The sequence below is a fragment of the Heteronotia binoei genome, chromosome 10 (genome assembly GCF_032191835.1).
Source record: "Heteronotia binoei isolate CCM8104 ecotype False Entrance Well chromosome 10, APGP_CSIRO_Hbin_v1, whole genome shotgun sequence".
Lineage (NCBI taxonomy): Eukaryota > Metazoa > Chordata > Lepidosauria > Squamata > Gekkonidae > Heteronotia > Heteronotia binoei.
The window spans coordinates 83,710,945-83,737,999 of NC_083232.1; the positions used below are offsets into that span (position 1 = coordinate 83,710,945).

Here is a 27,055-nt window from a genome sequence, read left to right on the forward strand (position 1 = left end):
GATGAGATCTGACTTGAACAGCAACAAGGATCCATTGTTGTCATCAAGTCTGCATACTGGTTGGTCTTTTCCCTTCTGGGGGGAGAGGCACTAAAATTATTGTGCACGTGTTTAACTCCCCATGCCTTTGCCCCCAGCGCTTTGCTTTTTCCACCAAGCTCTGATACTGGAAGTGATCCTGGCTAGAAGAACTGGCTGCAGGGAGGTTATCAGCCGATACACAAGAGGTTTAGTATTCTTCACTTATGTGCCTCTTTTGTTTACACATGACAATTCTGCAAAGTCAGAGCCCTCTTTAAATGTACAGATCTGCCATATCACATGCAATGTGATCCTCTCTGTGAGCTGCTGGGAGAGTCCTGGGAGTCTTTAGATCTAGCAGCAGCTATTAGTTATGATTACTAAGTGGAATAGCTATGATCAGGGGCAGCATGTGTCTGAGTATCAGGCACTGTGTGCAGGCACTATCACTGAGTTCAGCAAGAAGGAAGACAGGTAGAGAAACCAAGTGATAGAGACAATAAAAAGCAAGCAGGAAGGAAGCAGAGTGGAAATCCATGGTACTGAGCACAATTAGATGAGGGGGGGAATGGGTAACAAAGAGAAGGCAGAGGACATACCTGCGACCTAGTTTGACTGATTTGTATCAATGCTGTATCATGGGAATGGGAGTTGGTCTGTTTCTTATTTGCCTTAGATAAAAGTTCTGATGTTTGTGACATAGCTCACTTAATGGCTTTATTAGAGGAGTTAATGTAATTGGGCTAGTGACAAAAATGCTCATTCATGGTTAATGTGGTGCTGCAGCCCTCTCGAGTTAATAAAAACGGCCCTCAGAGTGACCTGAGTTGAGCATCTCTCGAAGTAGGTCACATCAACAACAAATTCTGAGAGAAATCACAGCATCAAGAGTACTGGACGGTGCCCATTATATCAATGCCAGGTGTATGGGCAAGTCCCTCTTTCATACAGCTGGGCCAGACTGAATAGACTGCCAGTGGACAAAAAATTATCTCCCTGCTCCCTCCACAAAGCATACACATACTCTCCAAGCTTGGAAGTGATTGCATATAGAATACATAGGAAAATACCTGTGGAAATCAACCCTAATACTCAAGGTCTGTCTGTCACTGGAACCTAGCCAAACACAGTATATTAGCTATGAACAATAAGCTCAAAATGGTAGCAGAGTTACAGTGAAATCCTACTCAGGGTTACTCCAGTTTAAACCACCTGAAATAGATGGGCTTTCACTAACTCTGCACAGAGCTGTATTGATAGTCTGTCAAACAGGAGTATTTGTGGCATCCTAAAGACTAACAACATTTCAATCCAGCATAAATTTTGATGGACTAGAACTCTCTTCTGAAGTACTATATCTAATCATAACAGCTGACACTGGAATAAGGTACCTTAAGACTCCTATTTATTTTAGCTATGAACAAGTAGGCTGTCCACCTCAGCCTCCTCAGTGGTTGAAATTACGTTATCTGTTCCCATCTGGCTTTAGGCAGAAGCAGATGTCCACATATTTGGACACTATCTTATTTTTAAGTGTATTAAATCTCAGGTCTCCTATAAAGCAACATATGTACACTTCCAAAATATTGTAACACATTAGGGATGGTTGCTTTAGGTACAGATCACATTTCCAGAGCTAATGGGGGGGGGGATGTTTTAAATATAATAAAAACAACTCCGAATTTTAGTGGCAGCCCTGCCCTTCCTGGCAAAACCCTGAGGAATTTCTCTACGAGCAACAAAAGGCCTGTAAGAAACTGAGGCAACATCCATTTTTGTACTGCTTATTATTTAAATGGTTCCCTTAACTGCTCTTCCCTGAGGTAAGCTGTAGCCAAATTGTTTTCCTTCCCTTCACAAAGCAGATATGCAGGGGGCATATTTGGACAGCGCTACAGTTTACTTTAGGCCCTATTTAAATACCTTCTACCACATATTTCAAACAAACAGTTCACTTCATTAGAAAGGCAAACAGTTTAGCCTCAGAATACTAGTACTTGAGAAGAACCACACTGGGCAGACAAAACCCTCTGCCCCTGTGTAAACACTTCCTTGTCTTCAGTTCTAAGCTGCAACCATGTGGAACTTCACTTCAAAAAGCCTTTTTACAAATACTTCACACATCCATTTGTTAAGTAAGTGATAACCCTGAAGAGATTATCTGCAGGGGCTGAAAACCTCTGCTGATTATCAGCGCTGTTATGTGAGCTTGGAAAGGGAAATCTGAAAGTTCACTTCTAGATATTAGCCTGATACAGAACAATACAATTAGTGGCATTATTGCTGTATAGCTAGATGGAATGAATTAAGCTGCAAATGAACTGCACAGATTTAGAAATAAGAATAAAAAGACAAAGCTAGAATTACAGACAGTAACCATTTATAAAAGATATTAATGCCCTGATCAGAAACTAGTTTTTCTCGCAGGTCAGTATATGAAACCTCAGTACAGACCAAGGTGGCCTGCCAGCCTGTTGCTATAGCATCTCCTTCTCTACACATCTTTGTTGCTTCTGGGTGAACCCCAAAACCTACAATTACTTACCTTTAATGTCAATGTCATCACATCATCCTTTATACACCAAAGGTAGCAAACAAACTTGGCTAGTAGGTTCTAGCTTAGGGGGTGGTAATTAGACAAAATCTGGTCCCCTAAGGCAGTGGTTCTCAACCAGCAGTATGTGTACCATTGGTGGGATGCAGAAGTAGTCTAGGTTAGAGATAGGATTTTCATAAGTCCCTAGGTAATCACTCTCCCTCCCACGTCTACCCACAGACCTGACATGCCAATTTCTGCCACCACTACTTGCCAAGGGTTATCCATCTGTTAAATTTTGCCATGCTAGTAGTAATAACAGGGTGGCTATTCTTGGGAAAAGGAAACTTTTGTTTCAATCATAGTGGGACCCAGGTTCTTTAACAGAGTGATTGATGGGACATAAGGTATGATCAGGCTAGCCTGATCTCATGAGATCTTGTAAGCTAAGCAGGGTCGTTCCTGGGTAGTATTTGGATGGAAGAAAGCCAAAAAGTACATGGTTGCAATGCAGAGGCAAGTAATGGCAAACCACCTCTCTTTGACTTTTACCTTAAAAATCCTAAATCACCACAAATTAGCTGGGATTTGACAGCACTTTCTACCACTTGAGATTTGAAAGGTTGAGACCACTTCCCTAGGAGATGGCTCGACGTTTACCAGCCTCAAAAGGGAAATGGGAATCTGCAGGTAATGAAAACTGTGAAAAGTACTTCCGAGTAGCAATTGTTAGTCTTGGCCCATACTATAAGACCTCATCTCAGAGTTCCTTTATGGCAAAACACATTGTCAACTAAGGTTTCAACTAGAATATCCCCACATTTATTTAAAATATTTTAGCCCATTTTTTCCACAAGAAAAAATGTATGAAGCTTACAAACTACACAAACTGCAACCAACGGATAACAGAATGCCAGGTAAGCAGTAAGTTTAAAAACAGGACATTCGTTTTCAGTTCTGTCCATCATCTTAAAAACCCCTCTCAAACAATTCCATCATTTAGAGTTTTCAAAACGATGTGTAAAGCAACATTTTCAGGGAGGCAGTTCTATGCCTAGGGGGAGCAAAGCTGGAGTGTAGATTACCAACCCTTGATGGGGCATCTCTTACACTGGCACCATCTGTGAAGAGTTTGGGAGTGACACTGGATACCTTCCTTTCTATGGAGGACCAGGTCACGCATATTGCCAAAGTGGCATTCTACCACCTTCGCCAATCCGGCAATTGGCTCCCCTCTTATCTCGCTCAGACCCAGGCACAGTAATCCATGTGACAGTCACCTCCAGGCTAGACTACTGTAACTCACTCTACGCTGGTCTGACTCAGAAGCTCCAATGGGTCCACTGAAAACACTAAACTCTTCAATGATAGCAAATCAATTGTCACCATGTTTTTTTTTAAAAAAAACATATCCTCAAGAATATGCTTTATGTCTATAGCAACCTTCAGAATACTTAGCTCATGCTGCAGATTGCTTTCCACAAAAATGCCTACACTACACATTTTAGTGAGTCAAATAATTTCACTCACTCAAAAAAGATCACATAATTGTTTCTCAGTGGTCCCCTAAACTTCTGAACAGAAAAACTGGAAAAAAGAAACCCTTGCCTTTTAAAAGCATTTCATTTCAAAAGAGAAAATACTTATTAGAAGCTTTATTCAATGCTTTCCAAGATTTCCCAGTTTTTTCCCTCATTTTATTTGGGGGGGGGGGAAGCTTGAGGGGGGAACAGAGGAAGAACAATGAGATCTATTTTCTTGCTGCTGCTGCTGCTGCTGCTGCTGCTGCTATTGCTACATTGTGAGATCTCAGACACCACTTCGGTAAACAATACAAGCTGTACCTAAACAAGAAACAAAAGAGGGGGGGGGCAGAGGCTACATCAGATGGGACAGGTGGAAAGAAAAAGACATGGCAGCAGAGACAGATATGAAATAGTTAGGGAGGGAGAAAGGTAGCAAAGGAGGAAGAAGAGGAACCAGCAGAGATTGCTAACATGGCAAGAGGGAAGGAAGGGACCAGTATCTCCCCAACTGCCAGTGAGGTCCTCTGGAGGTTGGGATGGAGACAAAAGCACCGCTGTCAGGCTTTCTGTTCCAAAACCAGATCCCCCAATCAGCTGGCTGGCAGTAACTGGGGGAGGGGGGGCTGGAAACAAAAAAGAGGACACAGAGCTGGCTGGTCAGCTGAGATACCTCACTCCTCCTTTGACAACACTGCTGGCACCAATGGGGTTCCAAAGTTGGGGGGAGAAAACAGGGACTTCAAGAGTGATAGCAGGAGGACCAGTGTGGGGGATGCAATTTCCCCTTGCCTCTAGGTCCTCCTGAAGCCCTCTTTTGTGCTCATTACTGGGGCAGTGAATATGCCTGATTTGAGGGGGGAGAGGCAGCATGCAAAGATGCTGTTATAATTCTCCCCTTTCCAGCAATCCTCCAAATTAAATTAAAATGGAGGAATTGAAAGAGAATTACAATGCATGGAAAGTACTGTCCATACTGAATGTATTTACAAGAAATCTTTAAAAAGAATGGTAGGGGTAGGTTTTCAGTTAGACAAGCAGACCTCATATTGACACTCTGGGACTTCACTTGCCTATCCCAAACAAAATCCCTTAAGATACAAGTTTTCATTAAATATAAGTGCATGGGTCAGTGAAGTGCTACAAGATGCAGCATAACTGCTCGCATTCAGAGCCAGAGAGGTTAAAGCACTGGACTAGGGAGACTCTGGTTGAGATCCTCACTTTGCCATGGAAACTCATCAGGTGACCTTGAACAAGTTACCATGTAAGCGTTTCTGCCCCATTTCAAGTATGCTTGGAGTGCCTACAAAACAGAACATGAGTGCAGGGACGATTCTTTACTCCCTTCTCTCCAGCTCCAAGCTCAGGACGAAGGCTGGAAAGTGGGGGTTGTCTATGCCATGCTGTGCTTTGGAAGACTTTCCAAAGCCTTGGAGACACATAATGACCGCAGGAGTTACTCAGCAAGCAAAACTCAGGGGTGCTAGGGCTTGTCCATTTTACACTGCACTTTGAAGCCTCTCCAAGTCCCTCAGAAGCACAGTGTGACATGCACAAACCCCAATCCTCAACTTTAGCTTAGAACTGCAGGCGGAGGTGATGGATCATCCCCAGAACAAAGTTGTCCCAGCACAATTAGGGGAGGGGAAGGGTTCTTGCAATTTCAGTGGGCTCCCACCCACATTTTTCTCTCATCTTCCTGACCTAGTGTCTTCCCTTAAACCCTCTGTCTGCTCCCTCTCTCTTCCAGTCAACCTTCAAACACTGCTTTTTACCCCAAATCCTACTCTGTGATCCTTTACCTACCCCCATGATAACCAACATGCTCGCTGAAAACCATGACAACCACCAGTATGTTTCGTGGAACCCACTTCCCCAAATCAGCCCTTCTCTAAAGCAAACAGCCAATCCTGGCTCTCCTCCACTTCCTTTGAGTGCAAAGTGATTCAGATAACCCCTGGAGATATGACATCTAAATTTCCAGGAAGCATCAATTCAGAAATAGCAGCTGCTGTAATAGGAGGGTGCTTGGCTTAGAAACTCCCAACACTTTGTGGAACCTGCCAATCATTTTGATTAGTTCCACCTCCCATGATAATCATTTTGTTATGGCAACCATTGCCTGCTCTCAAACTTACAAAAGCATCTACAATTTCAATAATACTAGGCACCTTTGATCTACTCTGTCTCCAATCCTTTCCTCACTCTTTTGCTAGCATCACTTCCTCTGTCCTTTGTAACTCTCCCTTGTAGATCCCGCATGATTTTTCTACCTGCCTTTTCACAAATGACACCAGTTCATCAAACTATTCCCTGAACAGTTAGAATATTCCCATACAGGTATATGAGAACAATCACATCTACAGTAGCCATTAGCCTTGACAATTAAACAGAAATTCCCTGTTTAAAAGTATGTAGTCATCGGCATCACGTTTGTCTTGCAAGTTTTCCAGAAGCATCTGGTTACTCACTGTTGGAAGCAGCAGGCTCAACTAGCAGTATCTTTGATCTGACACAGCAAGGCCATTCTTATTAATTAATTAATTATTGTGCAGCAATGTGTGTAGAATAGCCAGGAGATCCTAGGTTTGTCTGACAGCTGCAAGTTCTAGCTCTTGGTGTTGTGCAAGTGGTAAGCTAGACCTTTTTTTATAGGGGCTGAGAGAGCTCTGAAAGAACTGTGACCGGCCCAGGGTCAGCCAGCTGGCTTCATGTGAAGGAGTGGGGAATCAAATCCTATTCTCCAGATTGGAGTCGACCACTCTTAACCACTACACCAAACTGGTACTCAGGGCCATTTCTATGATTTAATAAAAAAAGTCACAAGTACAGCTGAACAGAACGGCAACTGACAAATGTAGTGTTCTAACATCCTCTTATCTCCTGACTCCCCGCTCCATGGTATCTCATCTATCATTAATGAGGTTTTATAAAAAATAAAGGGATCTCCTCCGCCCCCCTCCCTCCCCAAAGGAAACTTGGGCAGGAACAGGGAATTACTACTCACTTCTACAAATATAAAATCACTCTACCCCACTTGTCTATTTGCCTTCTGGACATTCCTCTTGTAAAAATAATTTCTCAAGTGCTGCTCAAACCCAGGATCATTGTCAATGGTCACACAGCTTTTAACTGTTTCTTGATAACAGGGTGTGAACAAGGAAAGTCAACAGCAGCGTGTGCTCTATGTTTTCCCACAGGTATCTCTTCTCATTGGTCAATATCAGATAGCGGCAGAAACCTGACCTCTGCCATAGAGATGTCTTTGGAAGTTGGCCAGTAGCATGAGCAAATAGAAAGGGCCCCATGTTTACATAAAAAGCTACTTCAGTTCAACAAGCCTTCAGTGTGTTTGTTCACTAAGAAATAAGTTATGTAGTGCCGAATATGTAAAAAGTGACATAGCTTCTTCCTAAATCCAGATATCTGAAGGAAGGTTGTGGTTACTTTCTGGTGAGATGTTGACTCAAGCAACAGAGTACAATTTAAGCTGCAAACAGGGTTCACTAACTGAAGTCTCCAAAAAAAAATGACACCAGAGCTTTCTGGAATTTAGTGTCAGAAAAATTTGGCAAGCATGTAACACTGAATTATTATACATCAAAGGAAAGCCCACCTTTGTAAAAACATTTAATACTCAGGTAGCAGATCAATGAAATGTATGAAGAAGAATCTAGTTTACCAACATGGCCACCAGGGTCATCTCAGGAGGGGTTAATATCGGGTGCAGTCAGATGGGGATTCAGTCATAGTGGACTCTCAACTTTGAAACAGCTGCTCCAGGTTGAGGCGCACTGCGGCATTCAGACTGCACCCACGACAGGCATGGGCTGCATGCACACTGAGAGCATTCACACTGCTCCTGTGCGTGCAGGGCACGTGCATGACGCACCCCAGCCATTCAGACAGCTGGAAATATGTCACAGAGGCACAGCAAGGAGTTTAATCTGGTCCCGGCCCATCCTAAAACAAGGTATGGATGGCTGGATCATGGGGGGCAGATGTGCATGTGTGGCTGTGCACATTAAATCCAGGGGTGGGGGTGGCTATGGCAGGCTAAAAGCCCATTTGATCACACCCATTGATAGATGCTTGAAAAATGCATAAAGGTCCAGGAATTGACTTAATACCAGCTGAAATATTTAAGAGCAACACAGAGTGGTGGAGCATTCTGCTAGCACCTGTATTCTCTACAATTAATCTGATGGGTAAAACATCTGTGACATGGAAGCATAGCCTCTTTATTCCTATATTCAAGAAGGGCAACAGAATAGACCCAAGCCATTATAATTAGTTTACTACCAGTGATTTGTAAACTATATACATCATATTTGTATTACAAGTTAATTGATTGGATTTATTCCAAATCAGTGAAAGGCTTAGAGCACGAGTATCAAACATGCAATCCAGGGGCCGAGTCAGGTCCCCTGGCAACTGGCTGTCATCTGCTTCCTTCTCCCTATATCTTGCTTCTTTCTGCATAACAGCTTGCTTTGCAAGGCTTGCTCAATTGCACAGAAGCTACAAAACAAAACCGTTGGGAAGGAAGAGAGGCAGAGGTTGTTTTTCTGGGCTCTCTCAATTGCACAGCAGAGCTACTGAGCCAAGCCTCTCTTCCTTCTATTGGCTGAAGCTCCTCCCCCTCCTGGTCCCCTGGGGAAGGAAGGAAAGAGCCAGGGCTTCCTTTGCCCAGTTCCCTGGATCCCATGGGAGAAATACAAAGAGAACACCTTTAAGACCAATGAGTGCTAATGGTTTTTTTAGCATGTTATACATTTTTAAAAATATATATTTAATTGTGTTTGTCTGTGTCCTTTATAAAGTTTATACCTCTGCTACCTAACCTTAAATAGGTACACACATGGCCTGGCCCAACATGGCTCGGACCAACCCAACATGGCCTGCCCCAACAAGGTCTCATTTATGTCAGATCCGGCCCTCATAACAAATGAATTTGACACCGCTGGCTTTGAACAAGCAGGCTTCATACAGGGAGCATCACATCAGTCATAGACCATTGCATCATTCTACACCATTTAGCAGAAAAATATACTTGCTATACTAAAGTTATGTGCTGCTTTTATGGATTTGAAATCTGCATTCGACTCAATCCTTAGGAGTTGTTTGTAGCAAAAACTTATGAAAACCACAACTGATTGCAATTGACTGGTGGAACCAATTACCAGAAGAGGTGCAGGCCTTGCGGAGCCTTACCCAGTTCCGCAGGGCCTGCAAGACTACCCTCTTTCAGTTGGCTTTTTCTTAATTTGGAACCATCGTCATGTAAAATTGTAAGATGAGTAACATTGAGTGAAGCACCAAACTAATTTGCTGGAATTTAATTTGATGGTTTTAATTAGATGGTTTTAATGTAATAATATATATAAGTGAATTGTATTATGTAATATGTTGTGTAACCAGGGTGTTTTTATTATTGTGATGTTGTATTTTATGCTATGTTATGTGAGCCGCCCTGAGCCTGCTTCGGCAGGGAGGGCGGGATACAAATTAAATATTATTTTATTATTATTATTATTGCAGATTGCTATGGCTAATTCAGATGCTATATGATAATCCAACTGGTTAGGTTAGATGTGGGCCAGCAGGACAATTTAGAAGAATATTTATGAATATTTATACAAGAATATTTGTTAGGGGATGCCTAGTGGCTGCACTTCCTTTAACTCTATATCTAGACAATCTAGCACCTGCTCTTAAGCAAGACAAATTCCATCTGCCAAAACATGGGTGTTCTAGAAATTCCTATATCTGTCTGTCTGTCATTCTACCTACCTATCTATCCATCCATTCATCCATCTACCTAGTACTGCTCATACAGCTATTGCCTTAAGCAGAAGTTAGAACCAATTATTTTAGGAGACTTTACTCAGTATTATTTCTCATATATTTGATTACTGTGCCTATGAATTTTGCAACTGAAAGGCTGGCACAATCATCTGTATCCAACAAGAGCGATGACACCTAGGCTTGCAGATTTAGCTATCCATATTTTTAACTAAAGCGGTGACTAAATTAGCCCTCGGTGCATTGAATATCCATAATCATATGTTCAGTAGTTTTGATTTTATCATATGAGCATCTGTATGTTCTATTAGAGTATGTCATATTAGATTATGACTCTAGATATTCCTATATTATTTTATGCTGATGATGTGCTTTTAATATCACAATCTCCTACTGAGCTTCAAAGATTAATACAAGCCTTCTCAAACTATTATCGGGAGCAGGATCTGACAATTAATGTTGTCATATTGAAATTTTTAATTTTTACAAAACAAAAAAGAGACTGCAGATATAAATGATGATTAAACAACGACAAAGTGGAGCAGGTCAGATGTTTCAAGCATCTTGGAGTAACTTCTGATGACCATCTATCTTGAAAATCCCAATGTAAGGCTATTATGGCATCACCAGCTAAAAGGCAGAAGATACCTCCCAGCTGCAATTATATTTTCGAACACCATGGTGCTACCTCAAATATTATATGGAGCAGCAGTCAGGATTCATAAAACAGATGAAACCTTAGATTGGCCACTAATACAGTTCTATGGAATACTGAAATATGTGGCAGGTGCCGCCCTCAGATTAGAATTGGGCCAACATTCCATCAAAGCTTGGACTTAAAATAATTTTAAGTCTTAAAATAATTTTAAGCTTGGACTTAAAATAATTTTCTCAGATAATAAAAGCATACTGTTTTATATGAAGAACAATCACTTCTCTAGTGTGTGGAATCAAGCAATAGAGGAAAAAAGGAATGTCAAATGATGTTCATTTGTTGCTCTGGGATGGCCATTAGTTCATAAAACTATCAAGAAATTAATTATGAAGATAGATGCAACCAGCACCATATGCAGCTAGGCGGGTTGCTCTTCCCTCTATAGGGGGATTCCCCCAGGCTCTACAATTCCAATGTATTTGTTTAGCTTAACAGTCCCAAAGTATAGACAAGCAATTACACTCTCAAGATTAAATGCACTACCTTCTGCAGTTTCTGAAGGCTGCATATTGGGCATACCTTTCTCAAATAAATATTGTGGCTGTGGCTTGGGTGCTACTGAATCTATTAATAATGTTTTATTTTAATGTCCCTAGTAAAACAAGGGGAGACAAAAATGCATTAAATCTTTGACATCACAGTACAGAGACGTCAGTGGATATTCTAGTTCCTAAACTATTGACAGACTCAAGAGTAGAAAATTTACCCTTTTTAGCAAAACGTATAGTTCAAGCCAAGTTGCAGCATTTTTGTAGCTTATGTATTAGCCCTCTCTGGTCTGAATTTTTCCTTTCTTCCTCATATTCTCAGTCAAGTTTGATAAACACAACTTAAGACCTAGAGATCACAGAAGGGAGGGAGGGAGGGAGGAAGGAAGGAAGGGAGGAAGGGAGGAAGGGAGGAAGGAAGGAAGGAAGGAAGGAAGGAAGGAAGGAAGGAAGGAAGGAAGGAAGGAAGGAAGGAAGGAAGGAAGGAAGGAAGGAAGGAAGGAAGGAAGGAAGGAAGGAAGGAAGGAAGGAAGGAAGGAAGGAAGGAAGGAAGGAAGGAAGGAAGGAAGGAAGGCTAGAGGAAGAGAATAAATGCTGCATCAGTCATTTAAGACTGGGCACAGGCCAAATCTCCACCCTTCTACTTCCTGTTGTACAGCTTCCAGAAGAGTGTTTCCAATTCAATAGCTTATACTTATATTTAAGAAGGGCACATGATGGAAATATACACTCTATATACATTTAAAAGTTCTATTTCTTTTATTACTACTCTATATTGCTAATGGGAGAAATTAAGGAAGATCCTGCTGTTTGATTTTGGAATTTGGGTACTGGAAACTAAGATTACTGGGTGGCTTTGGGCAATTGCCTCTGCCTAACCTACCTTACTTGACTGCTGTAAGGCTGAACTAAAAACTTTCAAATCCTTGTAGAAAAGGAGTCCACAAATGAATGGACAAAGAAATATTGAGGCTACTCAATATTTAGAGCCCTTTTGTGTCATTAAGTTCTGTTAGCTTGAAAAGAAGCAGAGTCTTTATTCCCTTCAGGAATGCACTTAGGACAAAATGCCATCCACTTTTAAAGTTCCTTTCTGTATCTCTAAAAGGTAAATTTGTATGTTTCCAAACTATTTAGTACAATCTGAACTATCATAATACAATCTAGCTGTTTAGTCTGGAATTGCCATGATTTATACACTCATTTTTATGGACACTCCAGATGATACTTTTCAAGTTCTCACAGACTTGATTTGTGGCATTTTAAAAATTAAAACGTAATTGCAGCACAAGGATGCTCTGAAGTGACTACTGAGGCTTCCCAAAGCCACAGCCCCTTTAAGATCCTTCCAGCCTTATTAATTAGTTCATATTCTCAGTCAACTAGCTGTTTTTCTTCACAACATTCATAAACAAACAGCAGGGGAATTTAAAAACTAGGGTGGGGGGTTCCTTTTATTTTGTAGCAAGCCAACTCACTAATCATCTCTTTTTTCATTTTTAAAAAATTATCATTATTGTGTAGTTGTATTTTTACAATAATAAACAGTAAAATTAAAACATTATGAAGTCTGGTTTTAGTTTGTTACAAAGTAAAAGAACAGTACTTAAGCCCTCCCCTCCCAAGAGCTGGTGATTAACCTTTTAGTAATGCCTGGGAAAAGAGGGGTAAATTAATTAGACTCAAAACACATGCTAAAGAAAAAATGCAAAGAGATAAAGACCCAATTGAATGTGGTTTACTTCTGAGTATTCATATAGTATGCTCTTGCCCTTGAATAGAAGCATTGCCAGATTTTTATCGGGATATAGTGCTATACTAAGTGCTGTGCTGAACCTTTGTTACAATTCCAATTCTACTGTAATGCAGAAAGGGGATCTTTCAGCAGTGCAAAAAGACTGTCACATGGAGTTGTTCCATCTCTCATTCTCCCAATATGGAAACAATAATACTGTCCTACTTTGCAGGGTTGTTGTAAGGCTAGAAACATAATGTACATGAAGTGCTTTGAACATCCCAAAAACTTTACATAAATGCAACATGTTATTCATTCCTCTGGGACACATGAACAAGGAATGTGTCCATGTTAAAATGGGTAAGCTAGCTCTCACTGTTGGACAGAAAAGAGAGTTTTGGGATGAAACATTCAATACTACACTTAAAATACTCTGTTGGACCCAAAGGTTCGGTTTCCACTAACACAAAGTACTTTGATAGACAGAACAAAAGACACTTTGAAATACAGAACACCACTTTTCTGCTTCTTCCTTGAGCCTGCTGAACTTCCCAAAATGGTCCCTTGTTCCCCAGGGGCAGGAAGATTATTGGGCTGCGGTGAGCAGAAAAGTGCAATTCCATTCTACTTCCATTAATGGAAGATTCACCCTGGATCTAACCCATTATATTTGCACAAAGACATTTATTAGTTTAATTTATATTCAGGTTTGGTTGTGAATTTTCACCCTACGTTTTAACAATTTCTGGGATACATGGAACTGTTTTCAGTGCAAGTTCAGCCTAATGAAGCCAGGGACAAAAGTTTTTGTTTGTTTTTTTAAAGTCCTGATCAGAATTTGATGTATATAATTTGATGCCTTTTAATAATATACTCCCCCACTCCCCTCTAAAAGCCGGATTCCAAAGTACAAAATCCAGACAGCTCCAATGAGTCATAAATTGTGAAATTTCCCTTGCATGAGTGGTGTTTCAACCCTTTCTCAGTGACTAGCTGTATATACTTAATCAGAAAAAGCAAAGCGTATAGACACAGGTACATTTTATACCTTGCAAAACATGAGAATCTGTTCCAGAACACAAAATGTATCCTATAGAACAGGGCTGGCCAACGGTAGCTCTCCAGATGTTTTTTGCCTACAATTCCCATCAGCCCCAGCCAGCATGGCCAATGGCTGTTGTAGGCAAAAAACATCTGGAGAGCTACCACTGGCCACCCTTGCTATAGAATGCCTTTAGAACACAGCTGGACAGAAGGTACCAACTAAAAAAATTGGAGTGTAGCAATCATGTGGAAAAAGCAGGAAAGAAAAGAGAGGGGATGACAAAGTGAACAGCCATTGTGATCCCTACTTGTTACTGAACCGGTTACAGATCTCACAAGCAGCTAATGCGTACAGGGAAGTAACATGGGAGTAAAGCAAAAGAGAAAAGAAGCTGGCACTTGCATCATAGATAAAGAGAAGCAAGGCAAGTTGGCTGTCAGCCAGGATCCTTTTTGTGAATGGGAGGGTGTGGAACAGCCACTTCCTCCCATTTCCAAGGGAAAAGCCACAGCTTAAACATCAGGCCATATTTCATACTTCTGACATATGCATAGAATTGCTATGTCTTTCTCACAGACTTTTAAGAGAGAAAAATAGGTACTGTTTTATGATGTGTGGAGGGCATCACAGCATCTCCTTGGAGAACTGGAATAATGTCAAGGATTAACAGGTTAGTTTCAGGTGGGAAGCCTCCGTTTTGGTCTGCAGTAGAAGAGCTAGATTCAAGCCTAGTAGCAGCTTGGAGACTAACAAGATTAGACAAGACAAGCAAGTTAAATACAACAGGATTTTGAGGAATTTTATTAGTATTGCCACATCCTAAATATGTAAAAACTGGAGCAAGAAGTCTTTGGACTGGGGTTATAAAATACCTCTGGAACTTTAAAGAAACAGCACTAAAGTTTGAGTCATTTTCAAAAGATCTTTTCCCATCTGTATATTGAACGAAAGTTTACACTGACTAAAATGTGCACATTTAGCTTTTTACATTAATAAAATTCTCATATTTCATAGTTTTGAAATGTGCTTATTAGTTGTAAAAACTGCTTCAACTACATATTCATGCTTGGATTCCATTTTATCATGCAGAAGACTTGTGCACAAATGTTAAACAACTTTAACACATAACACTTGTATGGAAAAATTCAAGAAACAGTAATATTGTTAGATCTAGATGCCCTAAGAGAAAATTTATATATCTCCCACCACATTCACTAGGAAATATGATGGTAGAGAGTGAACATGATGCTGTCCGGATTGCCGCTGAAGTTGACTCAGCAGTTCCAGAAATCAGCCATGACAACCATTTTCCTTTCTTGCATTTGCTTGAATCATTATTATCTTGTGCCCATGGAGCTCAGTTACAGAATTCAAGGTTCATACAGAAGGTCCCAAGTTCAGATCCTGATATTTCCAGTTCAAATAATCTCATGTAGTAGGCATTTGCCTAACACTTGGGAGATAACAATCACAACATGCTCAAAATGTATAGCAGGGAAGTCTGAGCACCTTCTCAATTTTTCCAGTGGAACGACTGAGAAATTTTGGGCGCGCTGGGGGAAAAAAACCTGTTATATGGTAGGCATACAAAAACATTATCAACAATTTATTTTTGTTTAAATGTAAATAATTTTGGAAACAATATGATATAATGTGCTTAATACATTATCAAAGAGTTCAGTGTCTTCTATGTCATAAAGTTTAGCTTGATATTCAAATATGCTCGCAGTCCTACCTACTGTGAATAGGGGCGTGCACACAAAAAAACCCAGTGTTTTTCAGATTCAGGTATATTAAACCCCAAAAAATCAGTATATACCAATATTCCCAAATCCTGTTATCAATATTGTATTGAGATTCAGGAAATGATCTGTATTGCCAAAATTCTTTGGCTCCACTATATGTTCCCCATAAGGTATAATAGGTACTGGAATCCCCCCCCCCCCCCAGGCACAGGGCTTCCACCCATTTAAACTGAACAGCACTGCCCATCAACGGATTGGTTTAAATGGGAAGAAGCCTTTAAACACCTCCATTTCACTCCACATTCTGGTGGCATGCCTCCATCGATGAAGGTGGATGTGTGCCACTGCTGCAGAAGAACTTGGGAAGGGTGGGCATTTAAAGTGGCATTTCTAGTTTCTTAAAGAGAAGGGGGGCATTACTACTTTCATCTTATTTCTTCTCTCTCAGATGGCAAAAATTAAAGGTACATATGCTATGCTAGTACACTGCGCAACACTGTATAATTATATCTCCAATACTGGATATACTCACAATTTTTCATACAGAAAATGAATATATTTGTACTTTTTAATTCTATAAATATGCCAAATAGTACAATTTGATATACTAGAAGAAGTATTTTATATTGTTCAATCATTAAAAAGCTTAGGTTTGACAGGAAAGTAAGTATTGCATATATTTAAATTTTCACCCAAATGGCCTTTTTTTCTCCTCTAGAAGGAATTTCCAGAAATTTTACATCTCTGAAGCAACTGATTTCGATGGACTAGATTTCAATGGACTAGATTGGAATAACACTGCATAGGATTGCACTGTTAGTCACATTTGCAATAAGAACTTTGAATGGGAAAATGCAGCACGTGATGAGAATAAATATGGATAGGAAAGGCTGTTGAGTTATGTATTCCACATGAAAGATGCAAACAAAATTTTGCAGCTATTTGCCTGATGCAATGTATCTCAGAAATCTGAAGGAAAGCCAAACTATTTTAGATAAAACTTGTGAAAAATTTCAAGGGCAAGAATGGGGTTTCACAGCTTCCTTTTTCAAATACCCCTTAATTATAAAAGGTGCAATGTTTGGCACCAAACAAATGAATGAATACAAAATGTAACATAGAAACATACCATTGCACATTAAAATAACTGTATTAAGCCATATACAACAAAGAAGATTACTTACAGTACTTTATAGAATTCAAAGAAGGGGCTGAATCTGAAACAAAACATAAAGGACATTATGATTTTGGGGGGGGAAACAAGACTTAAAAAACAAGCTCCTAGATTACTAAAGAATTGTTATTACATCTGAATGTGTTTATTTCAGCCACATATACCCACAACAGCAATATCTATCTTTATTTCAGTATACCCAATTTCTAAACAGCAATTGTAACTCAGCCAATGAAATCAGTTGAATACACTGCAACTAATTTAAAAACCACACAGGCCATCTAATGAGCTGAAAGGAAGCCAAAACTGGGAAATCAACTTTAAAGGGAAATTATAGGATTTTCTCATGTAGTTTGTGAGGTGTGTGGAAAGTAGGGCTGCCAGTTTTTAAAGCAGTTCCTCTAGCTGCCCCTTTAATATCAGTTTAATCTGCAGCAATTATCAGGTGGTACTATTTAGCTGTGCTATGAAAAGCTTCAGCTGCCCATTTCCATAGGACATTTCCCCCCCTGGCCATTTGACAACCTTAGTGTAAAAGAAGCATTTCGCATTTTTTTTCCTCTCACAAAAATTTGGAGAGGAGGAATAGAAAAATTTTGCCTTCTCCTTCCACTTACTGGTACAAAAAACATATGTTCCAGACCCAATCCTTCATCAACCTGCAGCCTGATTCTCCAGATGCTTCAGGTCAAACTAGATGATGAGTGGCACCATTTCAGGTCAGGAAAATGGCACTGCGGGGGGTGGGGAGAGACAGGAGACATTCCCCCCCATACAATATGATGTTCCAACCAGAATCAGGCCCCTCAGTACAGTTTAAAGGAGTTCCTGAATGGGAACTCCCTGCTTCAAAATGGTAGGCTTCCATGGGGACACCTGAGTTGTCTAGTTTGGCCCTTAGTAAGAAGGAGCCTCCATTGAGCTCAGCAGAACTTCTTGATAAGTACAATTAGAACTATGCCCTTGTTCTGCAACCCTATGCATGCTGGTTCACAGGCAACTCAAAAGGTACTCTCACTATACAATTATAAAAAATATAATAATAAACAAAATACTTGATTCTTTTCTGATCTTTCATGTAACCCAAAATCTGCTGCCTCAGACAGGTTGCCTCATCTTACCTAATAACTTGCCTCCAGTTAAACATGCCATGGGCTGTTGTGCTCAGTACTTGCTTGGGAGAAAAAGGCATAGGAACTGTTTTCTCATAGTCATGGAGAGCAACTACACGAGTCAGTTGAATGATATGGTTTCTTCCATTTCTGTTCCTCCAATCACCAGTTTAAGTAGCTCATTTTTCACTCTTAAAGAATTTTCTTCAGACAAGCAAGCTTTTGACTGGCACTGCAGTTTTTAAACAAAGCACATGTATTTCTGAAGGCAAGAACACACACACAATATCAGTGGTTTCAAATCTTCTTGGTATGGTGATCCACAAGTACGAATTTACTTGGCATGGTTACTGTTTTTTAAAAAAGTGTATGTACAAATCAATGAAATGGCAAAAAATTGGATCAATATTCACAGGCTCTGCAATCTACTTTTGAGCCAAACCCACAGGTTGGGAAATGCTGTGGTAGATAGAAGCCTGATTCTTGCTACATATTTTCACAGCTAAACAAAAATAGCAAGGAATGCCAAACTCCAAATAAAGAAATAGACCTGCACTAGGTTCATTTATTTCAGCGTTTTTCTTCCAGCTCTTGTCTGACAAATTACTTCCCGGTATTCATCAAGGAACCAAAAAGCCTGCCCAGAGAGAATTAAACACCTCAGCGAACAGTAGGGTAAGGTACAAACAGACATGGGTTTCACCTGCCAATTTCCCTTTAAAAAGAATCACCCATGCCCATAGCAAGGTTTCCTGCAAGGAGGGGGAAATTAGGCAAAACAAAGAACACTCTGCCTCTACTTCCCAGCCCACCTTCTTCCAAGCTGCCTTTGACCTAGTTCTGCTATCAGCCCACCTCAAAATCAGAGTGGCTCAAGCAAATTGTGCCTCTGCTTATATATACCGATTGCACTGCCCAAGCCAGTGAATCAGCAATGTGATTGGGGTAAATGCTAAGTACAGAAATGCTAATTATTAAGGACAACACTGAATGGCATGAAAATGGACTAACTGTTCTGGTTGGACAGATTGCCTCTGAGGCATAGGTCTGCTGAGCCAATTTCTCCCTGTGCAATCCCTCCCCGATTGCCCATCATCCTGAAGAACAGAAACAGAAAGACAGTGTGCAGAAACAGAAACAAAAGGAAGAGGCCAGTTTCAGTTATCATGGGGCTCCCACAATATACACCAACAGGCCAGAAACACCTCCTCAGTTGGGTCCACATATCAGAGGAATTCGTATTCAGTTAATTACCCTTTTCAGATGGATGCATGGGATGCGTTTGGCCTGGCATTTGACTAATTACTGGGTATTTTATGGCAAATTCCCTGGTAGTAGTCTGATATTTGGGGCCTTAAATTAGAGATCCCCACAGAACTGTAGGCCAAAATCAATAGTCTGATAAGGGAACTTCATATGGGAAATATCAGCAAACCAATTTAGGAATACTGACATGCCTCCCAGGAGTTGGTGTATTTGAAGTAGGATTGCCAGGTGCGACTCTGGGGACTTTGGGGGTGGAGCCAGGAGCAAGGTTGTGACAAGCTCTGAAGGTTTGTGAAGTATGAACAGAAAACCATTTCATAAATATTTTTATTATAACTAATAATCACAATGTGTTGGGAAGCCATACCACACATGTACTGAAAGCAAGTTACTCACACATATTCCCCCCCAATGTAAATATCTACACAATATCTCTAGGCCAGGAAAAAATGTGAATGCACAATATCAAATTTAAACTGAACCTTAAATGAAGTGGTTATTACTGACGATTATAATGGTTAAGTTGTTTTTGTGCTTATATTACATTATGGGCGTTTTCGCACTGACCTTCCTCGGGAGCGATGTCCCTCTTCACCGCGCAGCACCTGCGCGGATTTCGCACTAATTGCTCCGCAGAACCCGGAAGAGCTGCAAAGTCCCACAGCTTTTGCGTCGCAAATGTAAACCGCCAAAAACCAGTTTACATTTGCGACGCAAAAGCCGCAGGACTTTGCGGCTCTTCCGGGTTCTGCAGAGCAATTAGTGCGAAATCCGCACAGACGCTGCGCGGTGAAGAGGGACGTCGCTTTCGAGTAAGGTCAGTGCGAAAACGCTCTATAACATCTGTGTGACAACTGAACACAGGGTTAGATATACTTACACTCACTAATTTAAATGGCCTTTTCCCACCTCTGTGTCAGACTACAAGCCTACCAATGCAATTCTAAACATACCAATGGCTGTTGATCTCTGAGTTCATTATCTCTTTACTTTTTAAAAACAGGATTGTTCGTCCACTAGGGGAAAAAAATCTATCCTGTAAATATTCCACCTGAATTACCTTCAGTCTTTTAAAGCCATCTTCAGCAGCAACTAAATGCAGCAGATCCATAATTTAGGTGAATTAACACATTACACAACAGCAAACTTTAGTCTGTGCTGAATGTATATACTGAGTAGGAAGCTTGGCATATGACAAGTGTGCCTAAATCTTAAATGATTTTGCAAAAACATGAATTAGTCATTGTCAGGTTTTAGTTATGAATATGCCTATGATACCTGAAAACGTTATATATGAGGTAGTCCCTATTCTAATCTAAAAGAAAAAAAATAGAGTATACTAAGTGGAGCAGGACTGGAAATTAAACTTGTATAAATGATAGCTTAAAAAATTGAGTATAAGCGACTTCACTTTTTTAAAGAGTGAAACGCTAATAAAGTTGATGTTAATAAGGATTCAAATGACATTTCATGCTACACCCAATTTTTATACCAATTCTGATCTCCATCCTGATCACAATTTCCTTAAATTGATGGAACTAATTTATTCCCAATAAACATTCACTGAAATGTGCTTATTTAGGATCCATAAAGTAAATCAAACTCTGGACCACTTATGTTTTTGGATATGTAATCTGTTTATCATTTTACTAAACAAAAACAGAAATCAAACTTTCTGTCCTCACTTCCTGCTTCAATCCATTTGGAAAACATTTTGTAGAAACCCGTCATGACTGTTTCCAGGTACTTCCGATCAACCTGGAAGCAACTGGGATTGCTTGTATGGTAGCTCAACAAACTCAACTTGAATTTTTTTATTTATCCCCTTGCTTTTCAGTTTATCCTTTAACATGTACTTTGTGTATTCCATGCTAAAAATAAACTTCTACATGCAGCCAACACAGCTTCTGCATTAAAAGTAAGATTTTGTGGCTTCAAAGTGAGCAGATTTGAATGACTCTGCTTTTTTGCATTATATATTCTACAATTTTTATTATTTTATATAATGTGTGCTAGTTCTTCTCAGAAACATAGAAACTTTTTGTGGCCACACAGGGACCAGACTGTGCGCAAAGGATGCCAGCTATCACCAATCTCTACCATAATCCTCACCTGTTAACCTCTCTGACTTGATTATCTGATTCATAATTGGCATCCAAAATTAATTAGGATGATGGGTTGGATCCCATTTAGAATTTCCTTGGGTGCAGGGGGCGGAGATTTTTTGCTATTTTCTCCCTTCTGTGGGACACTTCTGATTCCTCCCCCAGTTATTTCTGGGGATTCTCCATACCCCAAGAGCATCATTTCAGTGGGTGTTTTTAGCTGCTGCAGAAGTGGGGAATCAGAAAATTTATCTCCTTTTCTTGTGACCATGGAAACTTTCAGTGGGCTCTGAGACTCAACAGTCAAGTACTGAAGGGCCAATTGTCCTTTTAGTTTCTGTACTTGGACATGCAAGCTCATATACAAAATCTGTGGATATCCTGAAAGCATAGATGTACAAAATCACATTGCTCCTTAAAACACTGGGAAACAGTAGCCTTGAAAGGATCAACATACGTTTTATAGGTGAACTTTAGTGTGGTGAAGTACAAAAAAATTTGAAACATCATATGTGAAATAGGCCTCAAACTATAAACACATCTGGAGTAGTGTTCCATTAAATACTCACAATTCTATACCAGGTTCCGCTCCAAGGCGCAACGTAAGTCAACCTTGCATAGATCAACAGACCACCTCAATACAGGGTTTCCTGTCAACCCTATATGACAGTGTTTCCCAAAGTGGGCGATATTGCCCCCTGGGGGGCGCTGGAACGATCCAGGGGGGCAGCAGTAGCCTTGGGTGCAATTGGGGGACGGTAAAAAAAATAAGGGGGTGGTGGAAGCATAAAGGATGAGAAGAAGAGAAGAGGGTGGGAGATGTCAAAACATCACACTTCTGGGTCCAGAATTTCTAATTTAGAGAAAAATTCCAATTAACAAAAATAGAGGGTTCCTTTTTGCCTGCTACTTAGTGCGAATTCACCCAATTAGACTAGTAATGAGGACCAGAACTCCGTCCAATTAAAACATAAGAAGGATGCAGTTTATTTACAAGACAGTATAAAAAAATAGAGGTGTATAGACAAACAAGAAATGCAGAAACAAAAAACCTTACTAGTCTATCCTAGCCAATACTTGTTACAGCTAGCAGCTTCTCAAGGTTGTTTGCAGTTTCTCTCTCAGCAATACAGTTTAAATCAGGACAGTGGAAGCACTGAGGCAATTGTACAAACCTCTCTGAAGAGTTCCAACCTGTGGCTTTCTTCTCACAAAGTTTTCTGCAGAGTGTCAAACTTCTTACAGTCCTCTGGTTACCAGTTGATTGCTTCTGTTGATTTCAGTCAACTACAGTGCCCCAGACACAGTGTCTTCTGCAGGGCCAGCACATGAAAGTAGGCAGGGTAGGCGACCATTTAGGGTGCCACCCTGCCAGGGGGCACTGCTGGGCACCCCCTTACTCCCCCTTCCCATGTGGCACGATTGTGCCAGCCAGCAGGCAAGCTGAGAGCCCTGGGCGGTTTTCTTCGCAGGGCAAACATCGCCTTTTCTTTGCAGGGCAAACATTGCCTGTGCTTCCTGAAAGCTTCCAAGGAAGCCTCCGAAGAGCACCCCATTTTACTGCTGCCGCTGCTTTCGGGTGAAAAGTGGCTGGGTGGTGGCACCTTCCCATTGCACTAGTTGGAGCTGAAGAGCGCAGTGGGAAGGTGCTGCCCACCCAGCAGCTTTCAGTCCGAAAGCAGCAGGCAGCAGTAAAACTGGTCACTCTTCGGAGGCTTCCTTTGAAGGCTCCGACAAGCACAGACAATGTTTGCCCTGTGAAGAAAAGCAGCATTGTGGCAGCACTTATGTGCACCACCCGGGGCTCTGGGCTTGCCTGCTGGCTGGCGTGATGACATCATCACCAGCATGCGAAGAATATCCCCCCCCCCTTAGGAGCACACGGGGGGGGGCATGCGTGGTGTTCTGCCTAGGGCGGTAAAACCCCTAGAACGGGCTCTGGTCTTCTGTTCCTCTTCTTGAATTTTGATATTTTACTAATCCTCTTATATCCCTGACTGGCTGTCAAAGTGCTAGAACTGTGCAACCAATCATTGGTACAAAACAACCAATTTAGCTGGGCCCATCTAGATCTTCTCCTGTCAAATATCTGTCAAACTAGATGGCCTCCTGTCCCTGTCAGTTGGAATTGAAATTTCAAAAATTCTCTGTGAATGCGAACGTTACTATAGTTGATTTTGTAAAATAATTTTAGAATTTCACGCTTCAAAGTGTCTTATTTACAACATCTTTGTTTACTCTGTGTGCAAATATGTCACTGCATCTTTTAGTCCACTTCTTGAAGGTAGATTTCCAGGGGGGCGTTGAGTAATTTTTTTTCTGAAAAGGGAGCATTAGGCCAAATAAGTTTGGGAACCTCTGCTATACGGGGACCCAACCAAAATGCACAGAACTACATGAAAATCTTGCAGGCAACAGGCAGTTTCTCCATTTTACTAGTAAGCATCAAGCTTACAGCAGAAACTTTCCTCAGTGATACCACTCACACATTAACTGAAGATCTTTCAATGGTTACCACAGGTAACAAACAACTCCGCCTCTGATACGGAGTGGAATTTCCTTTGATACACAACCTTGTCCATAACGTTGAGCTCAGAAACACCGAATAACAAGAAAACTTAAAAGAGTTTCACAGACTTGAAAAAGGATCAGTTCAATGATCTGGGCCAACAGCTTCTTTCAGTATTTTCAAGGAATTTGGGGACAGTGGTGTGTCAAGGTCCTTTTCCAGTAATGGTAACAGGAAGTCCTACTCATACTATTCTCAAATTGGGCAAAATGCCTTTGTCAAAACCCCAGGACATTTTTGCTAGAGGTAACAGCAACAGCTGGAATTTATACAAGCCTTCTATGTGTTCAATCTCATGCTTACAGCAACCCTATTAAGTAGATATATTATTGTTCCTATACTGCAATTGACATCTAAAGCTGAGGGATATGAGCCACCTACAGAGCTCATGGCAAAAGGTAAGCAGCTATATTCCAAGGGTAAAAATAGATGGTCCCTGCACCCACCACAAGACGCAGCACCATCTCAGACTTTGCCTTTAATTTTTCAAAACACTACCTGCAGCATGGGGGAATTAGGGGCTCGTCCTCCTGGTGCTGTTTAAAAAGGTAAAGGTAGTCCCCTGTGCAAGCACCAGTCATTTTTTGACTCTGGGATGACATTGCTTTCACAACGTTTTCATGGCAGACTTTTTACGGGATGGTTTGCCATTGCCTTCCCCAGTCCAAAAAGCAGCCATTTCAACTCCTGAAAATGACATGGGGGGAGGGCAGGAGTCCCTCATTACTGCATGCCACTGCTCCTGCAGTGTTTTGAAAACTTAAAAAAACAACGACTGATTCCTCACTAGCAGTTGCTCCGCCCTCAGGCTTCTGCTTTCCCCAGTTCAAGTGATCGATTCCCCACCAGTCGCTGACTGGGCACATTTTGACCTGTGGCTCCCTCCAATTTCCCCCGCAGCTTCCTAGCCTTGTTTTTTAGAGATCCAGAAGCCACAAGGGAAACTGGAGGGAGCCACGGGTCAAAATGTGCCCGTACACCGACTGGTGCGGAATCAATCACTTTAGCCAGGGAAAGCAGAAGCCCAAGGGCAGAGCAAATGCTAGTGAGCAAGGTATAAAATAGCTCTATGTCTTCATGGCAAACTCACTTAGTATGACCCTGTAAGCCTTGTTAATATAGAAAACATTGCCAGTGCATCCTCCTCTTCCTACTATTTTTTTAGAATATGTTAAACATAATCCATGCCATATGGCCTACTTCCAGACTCTTTGCCATCTTTATAGCTATCAGATAGGATGCAAACATTACAGGTGACGTGTCTACCACTGAAACAGGGTTCCTGTCTCTCTTCCTCTTCCTTTGTCTCTAGTGACAATTGATAATAGAAAAATGCTGACATAAAATCACCACTCTGCAAGTTTTCCTGCCCCAACAAGCAAGCAGCCAAAGTAGTGTAATGGGTCATGAAAACTTGCAGGAAGAAGAAGAGGAAGGGGACCTTTACTCAAAGTTTCAGAGTGGCTTACAATCACCTTCCCTTCCACTCTGCACAAAAGACACCCAATGAGGTAGGTGGGAGAGCTGAGAGAGGTCCGAGAGAACTGCTCTTGAGAGATAAGCTATGAGAGAACTGTGACTGATCCAAGGTCACCCAGTTGGTTACATGTGGAATAGTTGGGAATCAAACCCAGTTCTCCAGATTAGAGTCCACCACTCTTAACCACTACACCAAACTGGCTCTATTTATAATAGTTAGACATATTATATTAGTGTGGTGTACTGGTGAGTTTCGGATTCAGAGACCCAGACTCAAATCCTTCTGCCACAAAACTCAGCGGGTGTCACTTTCTCAGTTGGTGTGAGGATAAATTGGAAGCAAGAACCAATTGTGTTGTCCTGAGCATCTTGAAGGAAGGCTGAGGTAAACATGTACTAGACAAATTTTGTCCTGGCCTCAGTTTCAACATGAAGAGGAAACAGGCATAAAAAATGTTTGGCAAGCTCAGATATGATCCCAGAAGGACAAAAAGATCCAGACAGCATTCTGATGCATGCATCCAAGGTGCCCCAAGAAGAAAATGTGAGAACAAGGCCTTAGAGACATGTTTGTGTACATGTGCAGGAGACCGAGAAGGCCTAATCCTCTTATCTCTTGTTTCCATGTAATTCCTCTAATTTTAGAAACATGTTAGAACTGTAGAGTCCTTCTGGAAGAGACTGGGGACCTACAATTTCAGGACATTTCCAAGAAAGCTGAAGTCTAAAATTCCCAGCCATTAAAGACCAATACAATAATACATTCCAGTGTGGTTTAGCTAGTTTGGGGCTAAAACTATCTAATTAACTAAAGAGGTAATCAGTTCCAAGCCAACAAACACAAGTTGCAATACATTCTATAATGCAGTGGGGAGATTTTATATCATTATAAAGCTAAAGTTTCAGAGAGTAATTCTCAAGTTACATCCTTTATGCAACATAAGCTTACAAATTTTCTTTTTTAAATGCAAGTAAAATATGAATTGCTCTTTACAGTGTCTCTAGACTTGGTCTCCCCCTAACACAGCCATTCATCAAAATACATGTTTTTTGCTGGGCTCTAGTGTCTTGTTCAATCAATGGAAAGCTACTATCTTTTAAGTATCCTATTCTAAATAATACCTACAGCAAGATGCCTGATTTTGATTTATTGAATAATTTTACTAGAAAACACCTAGAGTCACAATAATATTACGCACAATCACTTCCATTCCTTTGTTGCCCAAAGTAAAAAAAATTACCAAAATAAAAACTGACAGCACAAAGTGAAGACCAGTCTGTTCCAGCTAGCCTAACTTAACTACGTATATTACATAGAATTTTTTTGTTTTTTTTAAAGCATGGGTTAGATATAACATTTCATTGATTTTACTAAACAACTGCAGCCAATTTTTCCTGGCCTTGGCTATCAAGTGAATGCAAAACCACATTTTTAGATGCTAATTGGGAGGCAATGGGGAAAGGCTGAAGACCCTTTGGCTTGAACAGGCCCCTTGCTCGGCTTATATATCTATCAGCTTCCCTTCTGCAAGAAATTTCTAAAGAGGATTGTTTGCAAATTGTTACAGAGCAATTTGCACACAGTTAGTTCTTGCTTTAATCGAGAAATCTGCCTGATGGTGAGCCTATTTCCCAAAGGCTGGGAGTGAAGGTTATTCCATTAGGCCTTCTGGGAGCAGCAATCTATCTAATACATTTCTGAATTATTCCAGACTGAGCCAAACTGAACACGAG

The 27,055-nt window shown here is 40.8% G+C and overlaps 1 protein-coding gene across 6 annotated transcripts in view; it reads right to left on the minus strand.

Annotated features, from left to right (window-relative positions):
* Nucleotides 1-27,055, minus strand: part of GLI3 (GLI family zinc finger 3) — a 580,106-nt gene that overhangs the window by 179,492 nt on the left and 373,559 nt on the right. For 4 of the 6 annotated variants that reach the window (XM_060247667.1, XM_060247668.1, XM_060247669.1 and 1 more), the window contains one exon: nt 16,801-16,833. The exons of the other annotated variants lie outside the window; for them this stretch is intronic. In XM_060247667.1, coding sequence (XP_060103650.1) covers nt 16,801-16,833 — 33 coding nt within the window. The remainder of the gene's footprint in view (nt 1-16,800; nt 16,834-27,055) is intronic. 6 annotated transcript variants of the gene reach the window in all.